Genomic DNA, 24,518 nt, shown 5'->3' on the forward strand with positions numbered 1-24,518 from the left:
TTCAGCCTGGAAAGGACAAGGGTGACCTCCTCACTCCCCACAGGCCCCTGAAAGGGGCTGCGGGCAGGCGGGGCCGGCCTCTCCCAGGCCCCAGCGCCAGGACAACAGGACACGGCCCTAAGCTGTGCCAGGGGAGGCTCAGGTTGGGCATCCGGAAGGAATTTTTCACAGAAACGGAGATTAGCCATTGCAATGGGCTGCCCAGGCGGTGTTGGAGTCACCTTCCCTGGAGGTGTTTAGAGAAGACTGGATGTGGCACACAGTGCCATGGTCCATTGGACAAGGTTGGCCATAGTTGAACTCGACGATCACAGAGGTTTTTTCCCAACCTAATCGAATCTGTGGTTCTGTGATTTCACGCTAACCAAGAGCAGAGATCATTTCCATCCCTGCTATCTGTCTTTTCTCCTTTTCCGAAGTCCTGGACATTGAATTGCCAGTCCCTCACAGTCAGGGATCCTGAGGGTGGGGCTGGATCTCGGCGCTGGATTGGTGCTGCCTGCGCCGCGCGCACCGCGCCAGTCTCGCACCCCGCGCCGCCGTAGCGCTGGCCCCGCCCCCGGGCCCGCCCCCCGGCCCGGCCCCGCCCCCTCTGCGCCCGCGCCGCTCCCGCGCCGCCCCCCCGCCCCCCTCGGCAGTGCGGTCTGCGCCGCGAACATGGCGGCCGAGGGGATGATCCTGACGAACCACGACCACCAGATCCGCGTCGGCGTCCTCACAGGTACCGGGCACGGCGCCGGGGACGCGCGGGGGGCGGCCGCGGCTCGGTGCTCTCCTCAGGCCGCCCCGCGGGGCGCCCCGCCGGCCGTGTGTGTCTCCCGTGGCGCCGCCGCCGCCGCCGCGCAGGGAGCGCCCCTCCGCCGTGCGTGCGGTGCCCGCAGCCCGGAGCCGGCTCGGGGCGTGGGGGCGGCGCTCCGGCCGCCGGGCAGCGTGAGCGGGGCCGGCCCGCGCTGGGCAGCGCTGCCGCAGGCGGGCGGGCGGGCGGGAGCCGCAGCCGCGGGACTGACCCGGGGATAACCCGCGGGTGGGCCAAGGCCGGAGGGGCGGGGGGCCGGGACGCGGCCGGGCTCCCTCCGAACGCGGCGGAGCCGTGAGCGCCAAGCCGCGGGAGAGGGGAGCCCGGGCCGGCGCGGGTGCCAGGCCTGCCCTCTCCGGCCGCGGGAATGAATGCCCGAGCGCGGCTCGCTCCGCACGGCAGCCCCTTTGGAATGGCTCATCCCCTCCCCCTCCCCGGCCTTCACTTTGGGGATGGGGAGGGGTGGGTGGGGATGCCTGTGTGCTCTCTGTCGGGAGGGAGGGGGAGGAGGGCATTTATGTGTGATGCTGCCGCTCATAGCGCACGGATGAGCCTGTAATGAAGCCGTGGCACATGACCCGCGGTGGTTGCACAGGGTACGGCTGTGACAGCCTGGGGGATCCTCTGCCGGGCCTTGGCCGGTGTCCCGGTGCCCCCAGGGGCTCCAGTGCCTACGGGCCTCAGCGCCGTTCCTGGGCAAGGAAAGGGCCAGAGATTTTGGCGAAATTTTTAGGCGTCAAGCTCAGTAGGTTTCGCTGGGAGCCTGGGAAGACATGACTGTTTATGGAGAGCAGCGTTGTGATCTCCCTTAGGAGTAGGAGGATGCTTGGAGTGGAAGAGGGGACAGTGATGGGAGAGGAGGCCTGGCGTTAACCCTGAAGTTGTTAATTCCCGGCCGTGTGTTTAACCCGAGCCCGCGGGAGCCCCCGGCGCTGTTCCCTGCCCGGTGCTGATCCCGCTGCCGGGAGCCCTTCCCTTCCTTGGCCGTAAGGTGATCGTGACGATAAACCGCTAGAAAAGCGTGGTGTATACAGGTGGAAATCCTTAGCGTTGCTCTCAAATCCCAGGCAGTCAGATCCTTAACATGGGTGTGTGTTGGACCACACGCGAAAGTCACACGGGGGGGTTTGTTCCCTTTGTTCCCCAGGGATGCAACAGCCGTGCCACTACCTATTATTGTAAAAGTTAAAGTGGGAAGGGAGTGCTGACAGAATGCTCTTTGCATATTTTGTACAACTTCATGGTGTGTAGCTCGGGTTATTTATTTTCTTTTAATCAGAGAGTTGTAATAATTTTCACATGTGAGTGTTCCCAGAATGCACTACAAGGCACATATGGTGTTATAATAATTTAAATAATGATTTAGTCTCTCAATAGGTTCAGATAATCTTTCAGAATACACTTATTTTGTACTGTAAGTCCTTCTTGATCTTTTAACTTTGTATCATTATTTGTAATTTCATTGAGAAGAGCTTCTGGCCTAATTTTAGTATTTTGTTTTTAGAGGAAATACAAGAGGCATAACCAAACAGAACAGTTTTAGTTTTTTCCCCCCTTAATGTAATTGTTTTGAATTCCAGGTTAAAACATTTTGCAAATAATTATTTTACCATTTTGAAAGGTTTTGAAACACCTTGGTTTCCTACAATTTTCCTAGCCCCCTTCTTGTGTGTGTTTATAAACATGAAATAAAATGCCATAGCATGTATTTGGCCAGCCTTCATTATTTTCTGCTTCAGCAACTCCTTTAACCTCTGGGAAGAGAATATTTGTACTTTGGGGGATTTGGACCCCCATCTCTTTCTGCTGTTTCACCTATGAAATGGCAGCAAATTAAAAAATGTACTCTTCTGAATTTTTCTCATAGAAATGAAATAATAATTGGTTCTTGAACTAATAATTGCTGCTGTATGGAGGAATAAGTGTAGAAATGAAAAGGTTAGGTATGTGAACTATTTTTAACATTTAGAATAGCTTAGTGATCAGAAATTACATAATTAACATAACACGACTCCTTTAGCTTTTCTAATTAAGATCTAGGCATATGTTTGTTTTCTTTCCAGTATATACTTGTGGTTTTATCAGCTCAAGCATACAGATTCATGCTCCTGTTAGGCCTGGTATATTCAGTTTAGAAAATAATCAGTACTGCACCTTTTGGTCATATTCAGATGGAATTTAAATTTACTTACGAAGGAGTAACTCTGTTGAATTAATTTGGAGTAAAGTTGTATGTTTATTTTAAAATGAGGACATACAAAAATTATTTGGGCACATTGTTGTTCTTATCTGTGGTAGAGACTGATGCACATGGCTCCAGAGTGTATTGAGAGTGAGTAATGTTTGTCATAAAGCTTAGTTTCATTGCATTGTTTTGGTTTGAGTAAGTTACTGTATTTAGTTTTGCTTGTTAGACCTCTGTGTTTGTGTATGTACTGCTAGTTTCCATCTAGAAACAAATGCATAGTTTTTCATTGTGGCAAATTAGGACAGGTATGGTGGATGAGAGAAATAGAAATCTTAGTTATTTTTTACCAATGTAACTTAGCTGTGTTCAAATGCAAATTTATGCAGAATATAACAACTTGGACTTTTTTTACAAAAATTTCTTAACTTCTCCTATACCCAAACTGTCAAAGTCTTTTAGTTAAAAGTTAATGATAAGAAAAGAGTCCATAATTATGACCTTTTCTCAACGTGAAAGAACTGTCTTCCTGAAATCAGGAAAAATACTTTGTGTATACAGCATCTGTGGACTTGAAGATGACATTCATGCTTATTTTTGAGTCTCTATATAGAAAGTTGTAGAGTTAAGCTTATTTACTGAAACAGGAGGAAATATACCACTGACTGATTACAAAACTGTGAAACTTGTGAACTAGAGGGTTATGTCTTGTGCACATAGGAAGCCTCACCAGTTTGTGGATAGAAAATTAAATTCTAATGTGTGTGTTATCATTTCAAGAAGTTTTTTAATTTGTGAAGAGTGGAATCGTGAAAGTTCAGCACCAGGGTTTAATGAAGTGTTCAGATTAAAGCTACTGCTCACTTAGGTTCCAAACCTAAGTTTTCCCTCTGCTGCCTTTGATATCTAATGCAGGGACATGAGCTACTAATAGAGCTGTAGTATTATGTTGTCATGATCTCATGTCACTTTTATAGTAAAATACATTTTAAAAGGGCTGTGGTGTTAACTATCAGATTGGGAGATTTTTGTGATGGAATAACAGAGTTGGGCTAACAATGTCCAAAGCTTTGTCATTTAAGTGTTCTGGATGTCGTCTTTTAAGAAGGAAACCATCAGAGAAAGAAGAAATGTGGGGTAGATAAATGAAAAAGAGGAGAGATTCCACATTTACAGTAAAGGTTGGATTCTATGCATGTACTGTTGTGCATCAGTGCTTCCTTAGTAAAATACAAGTACAGAATTACTCTGGTTGCCCCTTGCAAGCCTTTCATGTTTGGGGTATTTCGAACAGAACACTTGTTAATCAGTTACCAGGGGTGTCAGGTTGCTGAACCTGGTGAACTAAGTACAGAATTTTGTAATGTTGAAGTTGGCTAGAAAAGAGGAGAAATTGTGTGCTCTGGCCAAAGTTGGATCAGCATTAGGTCATCCTTCACTGGTGGTAGCATTGGTAAAAGTTACATAATCTGTGACCTTTCTTGTTTTGTCAGGGACTAAAGCAGACCCTTGACTGGAACTGTCTGGAGAGTTCTGAATGATGTTGCCCTCTCCACTAGCCCAGTGGAAAAAAACAGACTCTGGTTCTCTCTCGTTGCTCCTATTTTGTGGGTTTTTTCCTCTCCACCCCCATTATCTTCTTATTTGTCTCTCTTCTTGTTTTCTCTCCAGTAAGCATGTAATGTAGCTGGCCAAAACTCAAGGTTTTGTTTGGTTTTTTCAGAATAGTCATGATAAAAAATTGTCAGATTTTGGTTTGCCCATTAACTCTCCATTCAGTTTGTCTGCTTTTGAGGCAGGTCTGTGAGAAAGTCATCATCACTAGACATAAATACCATTTTCTTTCTTTGCTCTGCATTTTGTGTTGTTTCTTCCTTGCTTAGGAAAAAGCTCTCAGACTAACTTTTTTTTCAGGATAGTTTTACTGTGTTCAGTATTGCTTTAAAAGTGGTACAGCCTTTCCCTTTCATAAGGGAGTAAGGGGTTTAGGCAAATTTTTCTTTAGATACATTGTTCTTCCTTTCTTCCTCTGTGTAAAGATTAAACATTTTCAATGATGGCTGTTGCCATAAGCCTACACAATAAAGCAGACCAATGAATTTCTGAATGTGTAAGTCAGACCTTGCTGTCTCCTGTAACCCTGTAGTGCGAAAGATTTACAGCGGTGTCTTTGTGTCTGAGACTCCATAGCTGGTTGAAATGATCTGAGCATGGACATTGTGTCTGAAAGTATCACTTTGAAACAAGCTTTCTCCTGAGCTGCTGTGGCCCTTATCATCTTGAGAACTGCAACAGAAGAGGTTGCCTGGGCAGATCTGAAGTTGAGTGATATGAATGTTTTGTACAAATTATCTTGGAGAAATGTGGGAAATGAAATACTTATACTCACTATATGGTGGTCAGACTGGTTTAGAAATGTATAGGCTGGTAGGCTGGCTGTTTCCCAACTGAAAAGTCATATGCCTCTCTCCTGTTTTACGAGGTACCTTCTCATGACTTTCCTCTAACTCTTCCTTAATAACATGCAAGTTGCAAGATCTTTTTGTGATGGTGGCTCTGTTTATGTTTTTGGAATTTGTGAGAAGCTTTCTTCTAGAGGTGTGTGTAGGAGGGGAGGACTGACACGAGGTTTGCTGGGACTTACTATCAAATTGCCCTGATTGTCTAAGTTGAAGTTACTTAGTTTTTTGTTTGTGATCTGACTTCTGTCTAGAAATAAACCTTACTGGGCATTACCTTCAAAACCTAGATTAAAGGCAGTAGCTTCTTCTGGGAGCCTTGGAGAAATGATGTGCTTCCATTAAAACTTTCTGGATTCAAAATAACATTGATTTTCATCTTTCTCATCTGTAAAACTGTCATAATGTTGAGTTTATCCATACGAACTAGGAGATCTCCCTCTTCGCCATTTGTAGCTGTACATCTTCACAAAAGTGTTTGTTTTTGACTTTTTATAAGGCTTTGATGATGAGCTTTAGTCTCGTGAATGTGAGCAGTAAAATCGCCTCATTTCATTTTTGTAGTCTAAGTGTGCTTTACCTTTTAACCTTAAAGAGGAAGAAAGTCCTTGCTTTCCCTTCACCCCCCCCACACCCCATTTTTTTAGTGTTCAGTGTGGAAAAAAAAGTAGTTGGCTAAAATCTCTCATGGAGAGGACTCTTGTACTTAAAACTAAAGTTGCTTACTAGAGTACTGTTTCTTTTGAGTGAGAAGAAGCAGAAACACTGGAACTAAAAACATCTAAAGAAAGATTAAAACATACATGTATAGTTGGGAAACAATACCTACTTGCATGAGAAATGGCCATTAATTTGGAGATTTATGTATTTTTATAGATCAGGGGTAAGAAGTCTTGTGTACTCAGTGTTTCTTGATTTGGAGTTTACTTATCTGAATACAGTTGAAAGACTTCCATCTTCACCCACGCTCCATGTCTGTGGTTTGTATTTAGCAGCACAGAGCATACTCATTACAGAATGTTTTCATTTACTTTTCTAGGTTTATATTTGTCTCCTTTTCCAGTACTGCAGGAAAACTCTCCATGTTACTTATCTTAAAAATTAGTGATTGTGAATTTCATGAGGACCAGCTTAGTTCTGGGATAACCTTTAGTTGGTCTGCTGACTTTGTATTTGAGCAATAACAGAATATGTGATCATCAGGCCGTATTTTGGAAAGTCTAGCATACAAAATTCTGATACACAGCCAGAGAATTCCACCTTTAATGTTGATTTAGCCATAGCTATGTGGATTTTTTTGCAGGTAAGCCAGTATAGATTCTGTTGTCTGCGATTTGTGAGATTGTTATGCAACAAGAAGGCATGAAAACTAAAAATGAGAACAAATTTTAGTTCTTGTTAGATATTTATAATGTCTTGAAGTGTGGATTAAGTAAAAGAAATAATTTACATTCTGTTCATATATGTTGATGCAGTAATGCGACTTTCCACTTCTTACACTGAAATGGTCTTATATTCGTAGTGTTGCATATGACAGAATTCTTCCTGAAAGTTTAATAGAATGCCTGGAAAAGGTGTCCTTGGAGAATAGGAGGGTAGTAACCATAAAGGAAATGAGCAGGTAGCAGCCTTTTTCATGTGGGATGTTTTTAATTAATAAAAAAAGAGCATAGCCTTTTGGCTGCTTTATTTTATTTTATTTTATCACAAAACAATTGAAAAAATAAGTTAAAAATTTAAAAGAACAGTAGTTGCATAAAAAACTGCTTGGAAAAAATAGACTTAATTAGGCAGTTATCTTAGAAAATTTCATTTTGCAAGTAAGAGATTTGTATGTGATGTTGTGTTTACTTGTTTTGTTTTCAAACTAATTTACTGAGGCCTATTTTATGCCTAACTTGTCAAGTGGAAAAAAAATTAGCATAAACCCTTAAGAATAATCTGCTGTGTACATTTTGCAAAATCCTGCAAAACAGGGCTCTATCCTACTGTTACAATGTGGGTGAATGATGTTTTGTAAGGAATAAAATGCATTCTCTGTTCCTTATACTATGAGATAAACAAGGCTTCCATTCCACTGATTGACTTCAATGGTTAGGGAATAGCTATGGATAACAAAACCTACTTCTGAGCAGTGAAATGGTTTTTTGATATACACCAAGACCTTCAAGAACTGTCTCAGCATTAATTTAGCTTTATATATGAGTTACCTAGAACAGTAATTTTAATAATTCCAGATGTATTATGATATTTCATTATGTATTCAACATACAGATTATATAAGTAGACTTATAAAATAAATATATTAAGAATTGCTTATGTACTTACAATCACAACTGTAGAAATACATATTTCTACTTTTTCCTTTTCTAATTATATTATATCACTTATTATGTAGTAAGTTGAAGAAAGTGAAGCAGCAGAATACACTTGGGCTCTGAACTATAAAATTTTTGTGGTTTTAGTACTTACTGTGTGGTTATGAAATTGTTTTTTTTTTTTCATTGTCCTGTATATTGTAGGGAATTTATGTGGAGTATTTTTCCTTTAAAAAATCTTTCATCCATGTATTTTGTTGGTTTTCCTTGCTGTTGTGTGTGACTTTTGAGGTCTAAAAGTGAGAATTAGGAATTAAAGTATGTGTTAAATTATATGGTGTGGTGTGTTTTTTTGTTTTTTTTTTTCCCCAGGTGTTACAGTTTGGATTTGTTGGGAGGTGGGATTATTGGTACTTTTATTTTTTTTTAAGATATATGCTGGAGGGGATTTAAATTCATGCTGATATCTAGGAAGTAACTTGTTTATTCAGAATCATTTTGTGGGAAGTTGTATGGATGAAAAATAATACACATTCTTTGGGAATTAAAATGAATTGCAGTGAAGTGTCTTGCAGATCTGAGTCAGAAGGGAAATGCTTCTAGGACCTCCACAAATGATGCTTGTCGTTAAAAAAAAGGAAATTTCCTTTATTCTTATCAAGCTGCTTTTGATGCCATGGGATGGGCCACTTAGGAAGGAATTGATAGCGAGATCTGAGATGAAGTCTGTAAAGTCTTAATCCAGTAATTCTTGAAGAAACAAATTCTTGAATGTGGTACCAGTTAGGAATTCTGCAAACCAACACACTTCTACACTTCTATGTCTTACCCCTTGTTAAGACAGTTCTCATGGGATTAAGAAGAGAAATCAGACTGCCAAAGAGAAGAAGTTGGTGTGTATCCTATTAGGTATTTACAAGTCCTATCCTAGGAAAGTGTGGGTGGCAGTAGGTTTGTGGAAGAAGAAGATTTCCAGGTATGCAGACAGATACTGTGTAGTTTCCTACTGACACGGTTCTTTCATATGATGTAGGGTAGTGGCATAGCAGTGTAGATGGTGAGAAACCAAAGGCTTACTATGGATTCCCTGTCAGAAACTTCACCTCAGAAAAAAAATTGGGAGAAAGCAGCGAGATGCCTAAAGTAAGTACATATCTGGTGAGAAAAATGCTTGTTGTTTCCAGGAAGAAAAAAGAAAAAACCTGCATCAGATTAAAGGGAATATGTACTTCTCCTTTCCTCTTTTTTTGGACTAATTTCTCTTGTTAGTTGTGAGACATTAAATAAGCCTAGAGCAAGTCAAGGCTCCTTAAAATCCACTTCCTTGAAGAAATAAGCTGTAAATTAAGCATAGTGAGGAAAAAAGTTGTGAAACACCTTTAAAAGAGAGTGCAGGGACAAAGTGTTTCTGTAGGTAATACACGCAAAGCTTCAGAGATGCTGAGATAAAGTTTCAACAGATATTCTTATGTGTGTAAATTCTTGCTGATTAAAACTTCATCATTGCTGGTACACTGATTTAATACTTAAAGAAAAAAGGAGAGAGTATTATAAAACAAATGGTATATAAAATGGACTTTTTGGAGAATGTTTTTGTAGTCTCCAGGTTTTTCTCCTGTTTTTATGGTGTCCTTAAAGAATTCCCTCTTAGATAGTTACTCCAATGGTGTTCCTTTCCCTTGATAAATGTAGTAAATCAGTGCGATGTAACTCCATAGCTACTAGCTTTAGCTGAGTCTAAATCTAAGTAGCTCTAATTTTTGTAAAATGTACTTGATGGTAGGCGTTTTTAATGATTGCTGTAATCAAGCAGACCAAAAAGTCTGCAGGGGGAATTTCTTTCCCTCCTAACCTCCTATTACAACAGGTTCCAAACTCTTCTGGCCATGCAGACATTTACTATGGCATTAATTTAACAAAATAAAGAAAAGAAGAAACCAATAAAAGATATGTAGAATAAACCAGGGAGCTGAGGAGGATTTTGAGAGTTTTGAGAGAAATCTCATAACTTTTTCAAGTAAGTGTGACTACAGGGTAGTCTTGACATAATTCTTTGGAAAGAAGGCAAGGCACAAAGCTTTAAAAATTTGTAAACAGTTATGTTAGTAAGATGTATGTCCAAATTGCTTATATTTGTTCCAGAATCTGATGTTTCAGAACCTAATGTCATTCTGATATCTATTTTTTAGGAATGTGCTCTGTTCCACAGTAGGAAGTTAAGCTGTCAAGCCTTAAGGTCTGATCTAGCAGTTAAATTCCAGCATGGTAAGAATTAAAGCTGTTTCCAGTGTCTCCAGTGTGCAGAACTTCCTCACCTGGGTGAGACACAGGCTTTTTTCCTAAGCATCAAAAATGAAAAATGGAAAATCTGAAGTTCTTGCTAAAAGCAACTGCTGAAAAAAGCAACTGATGAAGAATTTCCTGTGATTGTTAAGCTTCAAGGAAACTCACCTGCCTGTTCCTATTTCTTTATTCCAGAGGGTATAGCTCTAGTTTATGCACAATAGTTTCAGTACATGACTTTTCTCTTTGGCTTGGCAGTTGATCAAAGAGGATTAGAGAAAATACTAGTTGTCATTTCACCATTGTTTTGTCAGAAAAGGGTTCAAGTAGACTTTCTGTGAGTGCTTTGATGAACAGAACATCTTTCTGGAAAAGCCATCTGAGGCAAATTTCTGTATAGCATTAAACTGGGACATCATGGATTATCTTTAATATTAGAAAAATCTTTTAATTCCTTGATAGCATGTCTTGTATTCCATTATTGTTATGTGTAAGTTGCTGTGAGGACTCATCAAATCAGAAGGGAAATTTTAGATGTGAAATAGTAATAATTTTCAGTATTTCTTACCAGAATAGTAGCAGCTTTTAGTATACTCCAGAATAATTTTAGCAGGTCTTCATATTCAGATTATTCCTAGGAACCTTTTTTGCACCGAACAAACATCTGCTAAAAATGTTCTACCTGTGTTTCAGCCTCCAGAATGTAAATTCATCTATGCATATGAAAAGTAAGCTGAGGAAAACTACTTTAAAATTAACGGTTGAGATCTTATTAGCATCTAGAAAGTTGCTAATGATTAGGGCACATTCAGGAGCTTTTTCTGTGTTTTAGATGATGGGAAAACATCAGCCTGGAGCCATTTGAGATAATAGTAAAATATGTATTCTAATTCCTTCAAAGTATAAATTTAAACTTACTATCACCCTAGATGCTGACATTCCAACTAGCTGCCATTGCAGGAAAAAAACTCAGACAGTTGCAGAAATTCCCTGTATTTGGATAATTAGGTACTCTCTCAATTCTTCAGTGATAAGTACACAATTTAAAAAAAATATTTTGTGCTGTACCTACGTAAGTATTTTTTGCTGTAATTCTGTAGGTTAATTTACCTTTTGTGGTTTCATTCAATGTAAGTTAAGTCTTTGATATCAAGTACTGCTGCTTTAGAGAAACAGATCTTAGTACTGGGGACTTAAGCTGCAGACTGTTGAGTGTGTTTTGCCTCACATTAGTTCAGAACCCGTGGGAGTGACCTCTGTAATTATTGGAGTGCATTAGGTGCCCTTGTGGAGTGCATCTCATTTAGTTTTGTCCAAAGTGAATTCCACGTTCATACTTAGGTTCTTCTCTGCAGTGTGAACCCAAATGTGGTGACTGGAGACTCTTGGGAGACAGCTTGAACCAAGCACAAAAACCTAATAAAGACACACCGTTGTTTTTGCCTCCACGGGGTTGTGTGTGCCTCTTAAAATTCTCATGCATGCTGAAGGGGTCTTCCTGGGGGGAGCAATAAGGAGACCTTCCTAGGAATGGAAGTGACCAGGAAGATACTGGCTCTTGAACTGCTCTTGTGCATTTTGTGAAGGTCATGTGGATGAGGGCGTAACCTTTGAATATTTGGATACTCTAGAGAAAGTGAGATGTCTTCTGTTAACTAGCCTTGAAATGACTCTTAACTTAAGATAGCCCAAAGTAAAGTTCAATAGTATGTGGAACTATTTCAAATGTCCAAAACTAGCCATAAAACTACAATTTTTTATAAAAGTTATAGCTGAGAAAATGACAGAAAAAGCATGTTTAAATTAATCTTTAGTTTGAACAGGCCCTCCTTGTACCTGTCTGTCTTGTCTGTTAGGAAAATACATGCAGCACCTTTTCAGGGATTTAATCTTCCTGCATTCACTACATCTTAAGGTGAGTTGCTGAGAGAATTTTCTTCTGGTGTACCATGCAGTCTGCTATAAGTGGCCAGTGCTTTAGAACCCAACAGGACTCTGTCCAGGTTTAATCTTGGGCATGATTCTATCATCACTCTTCTTGTTCACTGCCGTGCTGTGCTGGCATAACCTGTTGTGTGGCTGTGCAGGCAGGGAACTGAAACAGCTGAAAATTACCCTGCCAAAAAGGAAGGATCCTTTTGAGCTGAACCAGTTATGTGATCTGGTTCAGCACTGACCTCTGCAGACTTCTGCTCCTGTAGGTGAATGGTGAGGAAGACTGGCAATTTTTTACCTCTCTTGTCTGTTTTTTTTCAATTCTGTCCTGTCTTACTTCTCTTCTATCCTGCCATTTTTTTTACTCTGTGCAAAACATACTTAGCTGGCTAACCTAATGGAAAACTGCTCTTCTTTTGAGAAATTACTTTTCTGCAGCCAGAACAAACTGGATCAACTTGGCAAGGGACCTCAGGAGTGCCAGGTTGAGGGAGGAGCTGGAATGTATAGGTGAGATAAATAGAGGTGGGAGATATGACTTCTATTTTCTCAACACAAACAGATGTAATCGTGTGCTAATTCTGTGTAATTCACTTGCATCAATTGTGAAGGTAGTCTTAACACTCCTTTATCTGGCTGTGTTCCCTCCTTTCAGGCAACTGTTGCTTTGTCAGGCCGGGTGTCCTCTTGGTGGTATTTACTAGCTTGTCCTCATGGACAAGCAAAGACATTGCCTCTGCTCAATAATAAGCAGTAAAGAAAAAACGTAGTAAAGGAAGGGAAGGATCTGCCTATTACAGGAAAATTTTGAGGAGAGGGTTAGTTAAGATATATTTTTCTATTTTGTATGTAAAGATCTTTGATTCATATTGTAGTAGGTGAATATGAAGGCTGTGCTAGGCATTTGTGCTTAGCAAGGAGCTGAACATCTGAGAAGTTGCATGGTAGGTAACTAGAAAAGCTGAACACTAGATTTCTGCAGAGTTAAATTTGGAAAAAGGTGAACAATGTTACACATTTACAGGCACATAAGGTCACTTTATGAATGTATTAATTTTTTAATAGTCAAAATGTCTAACATTTAGTTTTTCTTACTTATTATCTTGACTATAGTATGCCTGACAGAACTAATTCAAAGACTGTATGCATATAATTAATACACATACACAGATAAACATTTATTATAGTGTATCAGTAATTTTTTAAAAAAGGAAAGTGACACATTTTTGCCAGGTCTGATTTCCTTTTTGCTTGAGGGATTTCTTTGGCACCATTCAATCTGTCATCTTACTTGCACTCAGTACATTTTTTTAAGCATATCTCTAGTTCAGTCTAGCTATTATGCTAACTTTGAGGTTACTGGCCTGATATGTGCTAAATGGCAGATGATGTGATACTGACTTATTTTTCTTCTGTTGGACATCTGCCTGTTTATCAACTACTTAAAACATCTGCATGCAAGATCATCATGTAATTTTGTTTCTGCCTGTGTGCCTTCTTGCTGATGTGAACAGAGTCATTACCTTTCTCTTGAGTGGACTGTTATCTATGTGATTGATGGAGGTAACTGGAACAGCCAGTCAAAGGCATCAGGGTAAGTCAGGCTTTGAGATTCTTGATATTTCTTTAAAATTGAGGAGGACTGGGGTGAAGATGAGGCTAGATAGTTCAGTTTTATAATTGTGGTCAGTGGGCCATGTGCACTTATTTAAGTCTTTAACTGCAACTAAGAAGCCTGCTGATCCATGCATTTGTCTAATATTGTGTGTTTTCATGGTCTCCGTGATTGCTAATTATGCACAGATCACGGGTTTGGTATCAAAACACAGTGTTTGGAGATAAAGGTACCTAGCTAAATTGAGTTTTGTAAATTGCTGTCGTGGTTTAGGGCAAATTTTGGGAGGAAACCTCTGAATGGGTTCCATCTAGAATGCAAATACAAGCAGCCCTTCCCACAACTGGTTTGGGAAAAAATTTCCTTAGAGAAAAAGTGGAAAAAACCTGTTCATTCAACAAGCAAAGTGTTCGCAAGCATAAAAAAATAATAATATTAAACAATAAAACCTCTGACTGTTCTGAAGAGAGATGGCAAAATTGAGAAAGTCCTTGCTGTGGGTTGTAGCTCCGCTCGCCCAGTCTCTTATCAGTCCCTCTGGCACTGGAAAATGCTGTCCTGGGCCCCAGTGGGCCCCAGCCATGAGCGCAGGATGTTTTCTGGGTTTTTCAGTCCAGAACAGGTTTAAACAGTTCCAAGAAAAAGAAAAAAAAAACCCAAAGAAACAGTCCAGGGAACTTCTCTGCCCCAGCTTGCTAAAAAAGTAACAAAAAGGCAAAGGAGAGCTCTGTCTCTCTGTCTGTCTGTAGACAGCACAGTCTGGGAGCAGAATGTGGAAGAGGGAGTGCAGTTTCTGAAAACAAACCCCACACTTCTTTGCCCCCCCTCGCTCTCAGAACCAGTTTTAAAGGTGTAGAACTTAATATCCAGCATAAAGAGAAGAGACAACTGGGACAATTGCAAATGTAAGTAACATCTTCAGTATTAAGGTGTACATCTGTAGTGGAAGTGTGATTTTTGAAATAGCAGAAAATACTGAAATGCTGTAGTCACTGTAAAAGCAATCGTAACATAAAAGAACAGTTTGGCTAGGAAAAAAGTCAAGGATTAATAATAAAAATGGAATTTTATGGAAAGTCTCAGAAAAAGAAACTATAGAAGGAATCAAAAACCACATTATGTAAAATCAAAACAGTATTGTAAAGAACAGCTTCTAGCAAATAATGTAGAGACTGAGGATGAGGTATAAAGGCTGTTAATGGACAGCAGACAAGGTCAATAGGGAAAAGATTTATGTGCTTGAGGATTATGTATCCGTAGGTACGTGAAGCATCCCGTTCACTAGAAAAACTTGAGCAAAATTAGGAAATTGTTTTTATGAGAAGAATAGACTAATAAAATAAATATACTAAATGTTTTTAATCCAAATAGCCTCTCCTTAAAAATCCCTCATAGCTTTATTCAAAGCTAATGAGTATTGAATCTTTTAGCAATTCTTTATGAATCCATTTTTTACTCCATTGTATTAATGGTGAAATTAATCCCATCTAGAGCTCTTGTCTGTCCATGAGCTCTCATTTATCCCAGCAAAATTACTCCTGTGTTTGGTGAACAAAATGTGAACTGATCCAGATGATAGTATTTTGCCAAGCCAGTTTTCAGTGAATTTCTTTCAGTTTACTATGAGTAAATGCTTGTGCCCACACAGTAGAGAAGGGAACAAGTTGCTGCCAGTGTAAAGAAAGTGGGATTTTTTTTCTTTTGCTAATAATGCATGAAAAAAGCTGATTTTTTGCCAAGACATTAGTGGCCCATGTATTTGGGAATACTGTTGCCAGGCCTTCAAAACTTGTATTTTTACTGTAGTGTACTTATATAAAAATCACGTTACATTTTTTGAAAAGATTGTGTGGATACAATTACACTTGGTAGCCTTGTGCACCATCCATTGATCACTGATTTCAATTTCAGAGTCAGTGACCTAAGGCTACATATAGTGCTCCAAAACTCAATTACTAGTATGTACTTAATCATGCTCACAGAAGCATACGCTGTTTGTGTGTCTGTAGGATATTTCTCTTTTTTTTTGGATACAAATTGATCATCTTCCTGGTTTTGAAATAATTGTGCTACTTCTGGTGATGTCTGGTTTATCTGTGAATCTGCTTCTGTTTTACTAATGTCTCATCTTCCTTCAGGAGATTAGATTCAATTCTATTTGTTTTAATTACTTTTCTTTATTAACTTGTATAGAATTACTTGATATTTGTTGGGGTTTCAGAATTTAATTATAGCTCCTATTACAACTGATACAAAAGAAATAAATTTTGAAAAACTGTGAGGAGTGGGAAAGTACTCTCAAGAATTTCAGCTGTTCCTTTTCCCGCTTAATCTCCTCACCATGGAGCAAGATGCTTGAGCATACTACTTTCTTAATGACTGGAAGAGAATAAAGCATTAAAAACCTTAGCTCTTCTTTAAAAATAATGAAAGATAAAGATGTGATGCCAACAGATTCCTTTGCTGTAATTTTCTTCCATGTCTGACTTTTCATCTTTGTATTTGGTGTAGATAGTGCTGGCTAAATAGTGGAAATTACTTTTTAGTGCTTTTCTGCTATTTTTTGCGTTGAGAAGACCTTTCCATTACTGTTATTTCTGTTCTTGTGCAAGTTTTATTCCTTTGTGAATTGAGAAAGGCATACTTCCTTTGGGACTGACTGTAATATCTTTTGTTGCTTGTAACATGACAAGTTATACTGAAATCTTTCTTAGCAGTGTTGTTTTCTTGTTTATTTTTTTTTTCCTTTGGATGTATGTGTCTTGATACATATAGAGTTTGTTGATCAAATACATCATATATCTCATTCAGATTATTTTTGGTGTTAGATGAAAAAGTCAACCCCTTGAATTCAACTAGATTGAGGGTTTTCTTACAGAATTTCTACTAAATGTGAAGTGCTTCTTTTCTTGGAACATTTTTATTTGTACCTGCTTTGAATTGACATCTCCTGGAATCTCAGGATTTCAGTATCGGGTTATCAGGTCAACAGTTGTAATTACCTTTGTTTTCTCATTTCTTTCTTACTTTTCTTTCTTTCTTAAATCTGACAGATGACAAGGCATTTCTTCCACTTTGCCTCACATTCCTGAATGACTTCATAGGCAACTCCATGAAAGGCTTTCCCCATAGTCCATCTTTCCTGTATTAGCATAGCTATGAGAAGACTGTGTTTTCTGTCTGTAATTGTTTGTAAATGTTACCACTTTTGACCATGGGTGTTTCTTCAAGACTTTTTTTTTTCTGTGTTCCTTTCATTTCACAGCCAGTGTTCTTTCTGATAGTCTGTTGTCTACAAGGACATATCTGGAGAACGTACTTTAATGCAGTACAAAGGAAGTAATTGAAAGAAATCACAAATGCCCATATGAACTCACTAATGTGTTCAAATTAGCTAATCCAGAGAAGTATAATCTGTATATTAGAATTACATAATGTGTAATTGTGTTGTATACTTTGCTCTAAGAGAGTCAACAGGCTTTGGATTTTCCTCTAATGTCTGTCATATTAATATTACCAAAGCTTTGCCATTCTGGATGAGGCCTAAAGTGCAATCATTAAACTAAAGGGAAGACATGGGTATTTAAGGGTATTTAAAAAGAGTATTCTAAAAGTAATAATTATTTATTTCTTTGATAATTAAGGTTTGCAAACCTCTTAATTTACTGAGGCACTACTAGACTACTGGAAATTACATACGTGGAATGATACATTTTGCCTTCCTCTTCCATCTGAGTGTTCACTTCCGACTGCATCCATTCTTGCTCCAGGGATAAGAATTTGAGATGGGAAGTTGAAGAAGCTCCTGTAGTTTTAACTTAATGTGGTACTCAAAAGTATATAACAGTTTCTAAAAAAAACGAACAAACATTTCACAGTTAATTTATCATATTGAGCAACCTATGTGAATGTTACCTTTCTTATGTGTCTTAAAGGTGGGCTGAAGATATTGAATGAAGACAGTCAAAAAAAATGGTACATAATACAAAAGATGCAAGTTGAAAAAAAAAAGAGGAAGAAAAGCTGCAGTTGACACAAGAAGGTGGTTAGTGTTAACATACAGTGTGATGATGGATGTCAGGGGCAGAGGAGGGTGTTAAGTCATTGTTTTAGACTTGTGAGGTAGATTTACTAGAGTTTCTGTGTTTCCTGAGCAGAGAATATTGTGTTGATCCAGTAATTTGGGGATATTTTGGTTGCTCCAGGGAATGCTCTATTAAAAGTAGAAAGATGCTTTAAATATTCTTTAAAATGGAATGCATTGCCTTTATTCTCTCTGTGGAGGATGCTATTAGGAGCTATATCCCTAGCTACACACTTGTGAAATAAAAAAAGCTTCATGGCTGGAAAGGTGCCCAAATTCTGAGAAATCTTGTCTTTCTGAGGAGAGAGATAAAGAGCCAATCAAAAACAGGTATCTGGGTATCTGTAACACTTTGTAGGCTAGATCCACAGAGAGATATAGATGTGGTGATGCTTCAGCATCTTAAACTTTAGTAGTTTGGACCATGCAGTGAGAGGGAGGAGAAGAGGGTTCATATATTTGCATTTTGAACAATCATTTAGTTTTCTTTTCCTGTTAAAGGGCAAGTGCAGAAACAGCAATAGTCCATGGAGCAGGGACTAGAATCTAGACCTTCTCTCCCAGTTGAGCACCCTGGTTATTAGACTGCAGTTTGATTCTTGTTAATTGTCCAGATGTCATAGCATTTTAATTTTTACTTAGCTTTAGTAGACAAGAAGCTTGTTACTATCCAGCCTTTTAGTTTCCTAATTAAAGTGCTCTTCTGGGAAATAAGTGCATGGTTTTGAATCCCCATATGCTAACAGGGAATTACAGCCAAGTTCCTTGCCTCTGTGGTACTCACTGTAATCTGGTCTGTATCTACAGTAAAAGTTGTGGATTGATGGTCCCAAGCCATTTGTAGACCCTTGTTGACCTTGCAGTGCTGTTTCACAGCCCCCACCACCAGCCTTTCATAGGAGGCGTATTTGCTGCCTCAGGTGTAAACTCTGTGTTACCTTGCACATGGGCCTCCTACAGTGTCTTGGTGGAGCTTCAGCCTTCTAGAAAGTTTCCACCAGAAAAATTAAGTGCATTTATCATCTTTTTTCCTAGGGAAAACCTGTGGTGTTTGTTGGATTACTTCATATGGGACTTGAGGGCCTGAATTTTGCTTGTACACAAAAATACTTTCATTACATGCTGCCAAGAATTCAGACACCATGCAGATGATGAGAAAACATCATGCTTATCAAGTATTTGAATGTGGTAATTGCAGGAGCATTGGTTTTTGTTGCCATTTAAATAAAAATATCTTAACAGTTGGAAAGTTCTGGATACTTATTAATACACTTGAAAGAATAAAGCTGCTGGACAACTAGATTTCCTTTCAGTTGTTTAAGTTAAATGACAATAAATATACTTTTAAAGAAAATCAAAATAACTGACTGCCTGTTTTCCTGTTTTACTTAAGAAGGTTTTTCTTTTGTGGCTTCTCTGATGCAGTCTTCTTTAGTGTCTTCTCATAAGAAAAATTATTTGGGTGAACTTTAGGATTGTATCAAGCAGTCTTTCCCAGAAGTCTTCCCCACAGCCTTGTTGACATGCCATATGATTAAAAAAAAGAAGAAAAAAAACCCCATTTGAAATCAGTTCTCCTCCCCTTAGTTTGTTGCCTTCCTAGATAAATAATTCCATGGTAGCATAAATTATGTACATTGAGTGTTTTCACAATTATAATTTACCATCCTAATTTTTTTGGTAGTGGTGGTTCTATACAAAATCAAAATTGAAGTTACTTGAAGTGATTGGTGTCAAGTTTTTTGGTTTTGCATTTTGATGGGGTTTTTTTTGGTTGCTGTTTGATTGTTTTGTTTTGTTTTGTTGTGGTTTTTTTTGTTGGTGGTGGTTTTATGTTTGTTTGTTTCTTCCTGAAAAACATAAAAAGTGCTGATGTGACCTTGGCCATATCTTAGCTAGCGGGTGCCTTTAGAATAAGATGGTACTGCATCATAATTTCCTGATGAGTTACAGCGTCATGATGGCATGTGCTCCCACTCAGAATCTATTTTAAGAAAGGACAGAAGCACTTTCTTATAAGTAATCTTGTACTCAAAAATACTGGATTGGAGTGAAGAAAGTCTACAAAGTAATGATGTTCTTTCTGGAGATTAAAGGAGAACTAATGGAAAAGTAATTATTTAATCTGTATAGTTAAAAAAAAAACTTAGCAGAAAAAAGCTTCAGCAGCATAATCTCTCTTTTTTGTGTTAGTCTATATAGATGTCCATACAACAGATTCATACAGCAGAAGAAATATTAAGGACTTCCTCAAAGAAACTTGTGGCCCACTTAATTAGGCAGAACTTTCAGAGACTGTTTAATGTTTAACATTGTAGTGGACCTTATAAATTGCAGCATTTGTTTTGGAAATTTGTTATCAAATTTTCTGTGTAACAGAGCATCTGATCTCTTGGCTAAATGAGCCTATTTTGACACTGTTTTCATTTTATCAAGAAAATGTAATTCATCTGAGCACAAGGATTGTATGGAGCAAGTCTTAAGAGGAAACTCTTCAGTATACTGTAAATACTGACCCACTTGGACAACTCTGTATTTTCCCAGAATGTAAGGGTCCTGAAAGTGTTTGAGGGTACTCTGTGCAGTTAATGTTTGTTGAATTGACCTTAATAAGGTGAGTACAGGTTTTTATAAATCTGTTAGTTCAGATTAGCTGTATTTTAACCCAAGATCTCTATCACTCAGCCATACACACTGTAAACTGAATGTAGAAAAGCCTTATATTGCACTTATGGAACAGGGAAGCTGAGTACTACTATTATACAGATTAGTACTAATACAAGAAGAAAAACTAGTACAAACCTAAATATTTCAAGTCACGAGCCATAACATTTTCTGGTGGACTAGAGTATTTTTACCTTCTTTCTATGCTGTTTTCCTATGGGCTTCCCATGATCTGAATATACCTAATTCAGTTGGGCTGTTAATGTATCACTGTTTCTTGAATGGTGTGTGGGAATAATCAAAATTTGGAATGTGGAGCACAGAGGGGACTGACTTCACCTAGCTTGCTTATTTTTATATTAACAAAATGTAGGTAAGAAATCTTTAAGTCTCTGCAATCTTCACTTACAAAATTAGGACTCTGTATTTAATGAATGAATGCCGTGAATATGTGTCTAGCCAGAATTGCATGATTAAATAATTTGCTATGGTAAGTGTAAAAGGCTATCGCCCCAGAGTATCAGAGACTTCCACCCTGTGATATGTGAAAATAACTGATTTTGAGAAACACAGAAACTTCCTGAAGAAATTTGACCTGTAAAGCAATGCTACGTTTTTAAGGTTTAATTAGTGGGGATCTGCTGTGAGTAAAAAAGGGCTCTTTCTTTGGAAGTAGATATACCAGTGATGCTGTTTTACACCACAATGACACAGACTCTGACTTCAGAAGGCTGAAAATTACTCTTTTTTTGGAGGGGGATGTGTCTCTCTTTTATACTATTCTAAACAGACCAATTTGATTGGTGAAACAAAGACAAACCTCTTCAATCACATTGGTCAGACCAGGCAGACATCAGGAAGAAGTCCCTTCTAGGAAAAAGAATGAAAACATAGGTACAGTTTACGGAAACATGTCTCTTGTTTACAGAAAATTCTCTGGGAAAAGAATTTCAGAAAACTAAAACATCTCAGGCACAAACCAGGGCTATATACCAGTTTTGCAAAGCATTCTTTTCTATACGTGTAATAAAATCATCTCTCTGTAAGTATTGGAATTCTACATTTTATAGGGAATAAATATTTTTGTGGCAAGCATCCTTCCTAGCAGCAGGCTTGACACATTAAGAATAATTCTGGTGGAGGTAGTGTATGATTCAAATCCAGTCAAGAAATTGAAAATTACTCAGAGGATGCAGTTTCTCCCAGGTCTCCAAACAATATGGTGTTTTTGTTTGGTCATGCTTATTTTTGTCACCAGGTAGCCTGCAGGCTAATTGTTGGGTTTCTGTTTAAAGGTTCATTTTACACAGAACATTGTACATTGTTCTCACTTCATAGCTTCAAAGGAAGAAAACAAACAAAGCCCCAAAACTACACCAAAAACATGAAGAGGAGCATTTCCTTCATGACTGACAGAGCATTCATGTGAGCAAAACACAAATGAAAGCATATTGAAGATAACATTTTTGAAACACTTTAACACTGTAAGTGCAATAACTTGCTATGTTTCGTATGCTTGATATCGGTTTTTGTTCTGTTAAGCAGTTAATCTGTTGAGGTTTACTTGAGGTATGGAAATGTCATTGTTTTGATCTTCAGTAGAGGTGTAGCTTGAAGAACTTTTCTTGTTTACTGATACTGTACGTGGGGGTATATTTCTGAGTCTCAGTTTCAGATAACAAGAGCACTGTGTGACAGACTGTACTGAGAAATTTGACTTACCAGAAGCTAGGGCGTCCTGGTGAGGTCAGCTTGTTAACCTGTGCCTCTTGAACTGGTTGCTTGAATGTGAGTTAGTAATAATGTTTGCCTGATTCCATTGCATCTCAGTGAAGCTGTCGTTAAGTCAACGTTCTTCTATGTACAGTTTTTTAGAGAATATTGCCTTCTGAGAAGTCTCCCTCTTCATTTAAAAAAAAATTGAGCATGCGTTTTAACTTATCTCAGTTTCCACTAATAAAATAATTTCCCGTTTTCCAGTCTGCCGTTTTAAAGTTGAATAGTATAAGTAATCTCCTCATTGGATGGTCCTGTCGTAGTTTAATGTGCATGTGGCGCATTTTCTATTTCCCTGTTTAGACTAAGAAAATAAAACTAATAACCAGGGTCAGAGGACACTTATTTTTTTGTCTTACTTGGTGTTCCATAGGAAAATGTAATTACAGTGCTATCTTAGAATAGAATCAATATCATACACTACTATGTTGTAATAGGCATTAGGATTAGTTACTTGGCATTTTTATTTTTCCCTTTCTTGTGTCTAACTTCTTATTAAAACACAAACAAGACCTATCTTTTCAGGATTTTTAGTCAAATTCAGTAGTTATTTAGATAATATATTTATAGTTCTATAATTGTTACACATGTGTAGCCATAATTTCATTTAATAGGGTTTCAAAGGTAATGTTTTGATCAATAAAGAGGCCTCAAATGTATATATTCATGTATGTATTTGTAAAAAATTCTTGCTATTTGTTCACTTAGCAGCATGTCTTTCTTTTTTTCAGCTTGTGTGTACTATGGAAGAGGCTTTTGCAAGTGGGAACTGTTACCTTATTTTTGAGCTCATTGGTTGTTTTCAATCAAATTTGATAGAGGAATAGCAGTATTGAAAGTTTTAGGTATCTATAGGTGCCTAGAATATGCAGCAAGGAAAGGTAGAAGGAATAGCCAGCAAGGAGAACACTTCAGTGCAAGTTCGTCCCTTCTCTGAGAAATGGCACTTCATTTATTCCATCACCCATGGAAATTCGGTTTACTGAATGAACGAAACTGAATGTAGAAACACAGAGGATTCAAACATGTATTTGCTCTCTTTTTGTTGGGACACAATTGAAGCCATATACATATTTTTTATAATTAACTAGTGGATAGTGACCAGTACAGAATGTTTCAAACTTACTGCCAGTTCACATCTAGAAAAAAACATTCTTGTGAAGTACAGTAAATTGGTAGAGGATGTAAGTGCATGCATTCAATATGTTATATAGTTTTTTGCTCTGCTTTTTTGTAGTAGTGGCTTGCCTGTTTCAGTCCTGCTAAGCTCTTGATTGCTGTGACACATTATGTTAATCATTAATTTAGAATAGGATGTCTAGTTGCAGGACTAGGCTGTCAAAAGATGTGACCAAAACTGAATGCATCTCATCAGCTTGCAATATAAAGTGAGAAAGAACAATAGGTTGTAAATGAGAAGACGTTGCACCATGACGGAAGCAGCAAGGAAGTCTCTGCACAAGTGGTGAAAATTAAATTTAAAAAAGAAAGGTTCCTATTAAAAGTTTCATTTGGTACTCCAGCACAAGGGAGCTGAAAATAAGCAGCTGAACTTTTTCTCCTTCCAAAACTAAATGTAGGGCTTGATCTATGATTGTGAGTAAAGGGTTGTAAACCATGCTCTGGCATTGCTGGCTCTTATTTATTTATTTATTTATTTATTTATTTAATTTTACAGAAACGTAATGAGCAAATCCAGGACTATATTCTGTGTGTTCTAGTTGCCAAAATACAAAACTGCTGACACTTTTTTGTTTCCAGCATGTTGCATTTTAAAACTTTAATAATGACTCAAGATTTGTATGATTTTTTTAATACACTCTTTTTGTTTTGATGAAAAAGATTTTTTTGATGGAAAACTATTTATTTTTGTAAGTAACACTCAACTTTTATTTTCTATGCAATGTCTGTGGTCAAAGATAAAGACTGAGTGGCAGCTGGCAGGTATCAAAGAGCTGCTTAATATGCTATTCATAGTGTCATATTCTCTGTAGAAGACATTCTAAAAACACCCTCTGTGTTCTAAAAAGTGTTATAGAAGTTAATAGCATTAAATGAATGATGTTTTCTACTTTATTTCTACTTAATTATTATTATAAGTTATACCAACATCAGGCTTTATCTTGCATTTCTTCTTTATTTAGCATAATACCTTCTTCCAGTCACTCCCATGCTCACATCTATCATCCTCTCCCTAACCCAGCCTAAACAATAATGTCCCATTTCACTCACATCCTCTCCCTCACCCACTACAATTACTCTTGGGGGAAGCATGCAGAAGAAGTAGTTGTAAAAAGAAATTGGATTATTCCCATGCAGTCTGAGTTAAGATCACATTGGTACAGAACACCAAGACCAAAATTATGGATGGTAGTGAGTGCTTCTAGGAAGAAGTAGTTGGAC

The 24,518-nt window shown here is 38.3% G+C and overlaps 1 protein-coding gene across 7 annotated transcripts in view; it reads left to right on the plus strand.

The window, feature by feature from the left end:
* Positions 1–610: 610 nt before the first annotated feature.
* GPHN (gephyrin) overlaps positions 611–24,518 on the plus strand; it is a 270,007-nt gene continuing 246,099 nt past the window's right edge. For all 7 annotated transcript variants that reach the window (XM_083864320.1, XM_083864323.1, XM_083864322.1 and 4 more), the window contains exon 1: positions 611–721. In XM_083864320.1, the coding sequence (XP_083720446.1) occupies positions 658–721 (64 nt within the window). In that variant the 5' untranslated portion in view covers positions 611–657. The remainder of the gene's footprint in view (positions 722–24,518) is intronic.

The sequence above is a fragment of the Zosterops lateralis genome (genome assembly GCF_965231275.1).
Source record: "Zosterops lateralis genome assembly, chromosome: 6".
Taxonomy (NCBI): domain Eukaryota; kingdom Metazoa; phylum Chordata; class Aves; order Passeriformes; family Zosteropidae; genus Zosterops; species Zosterops lateralis.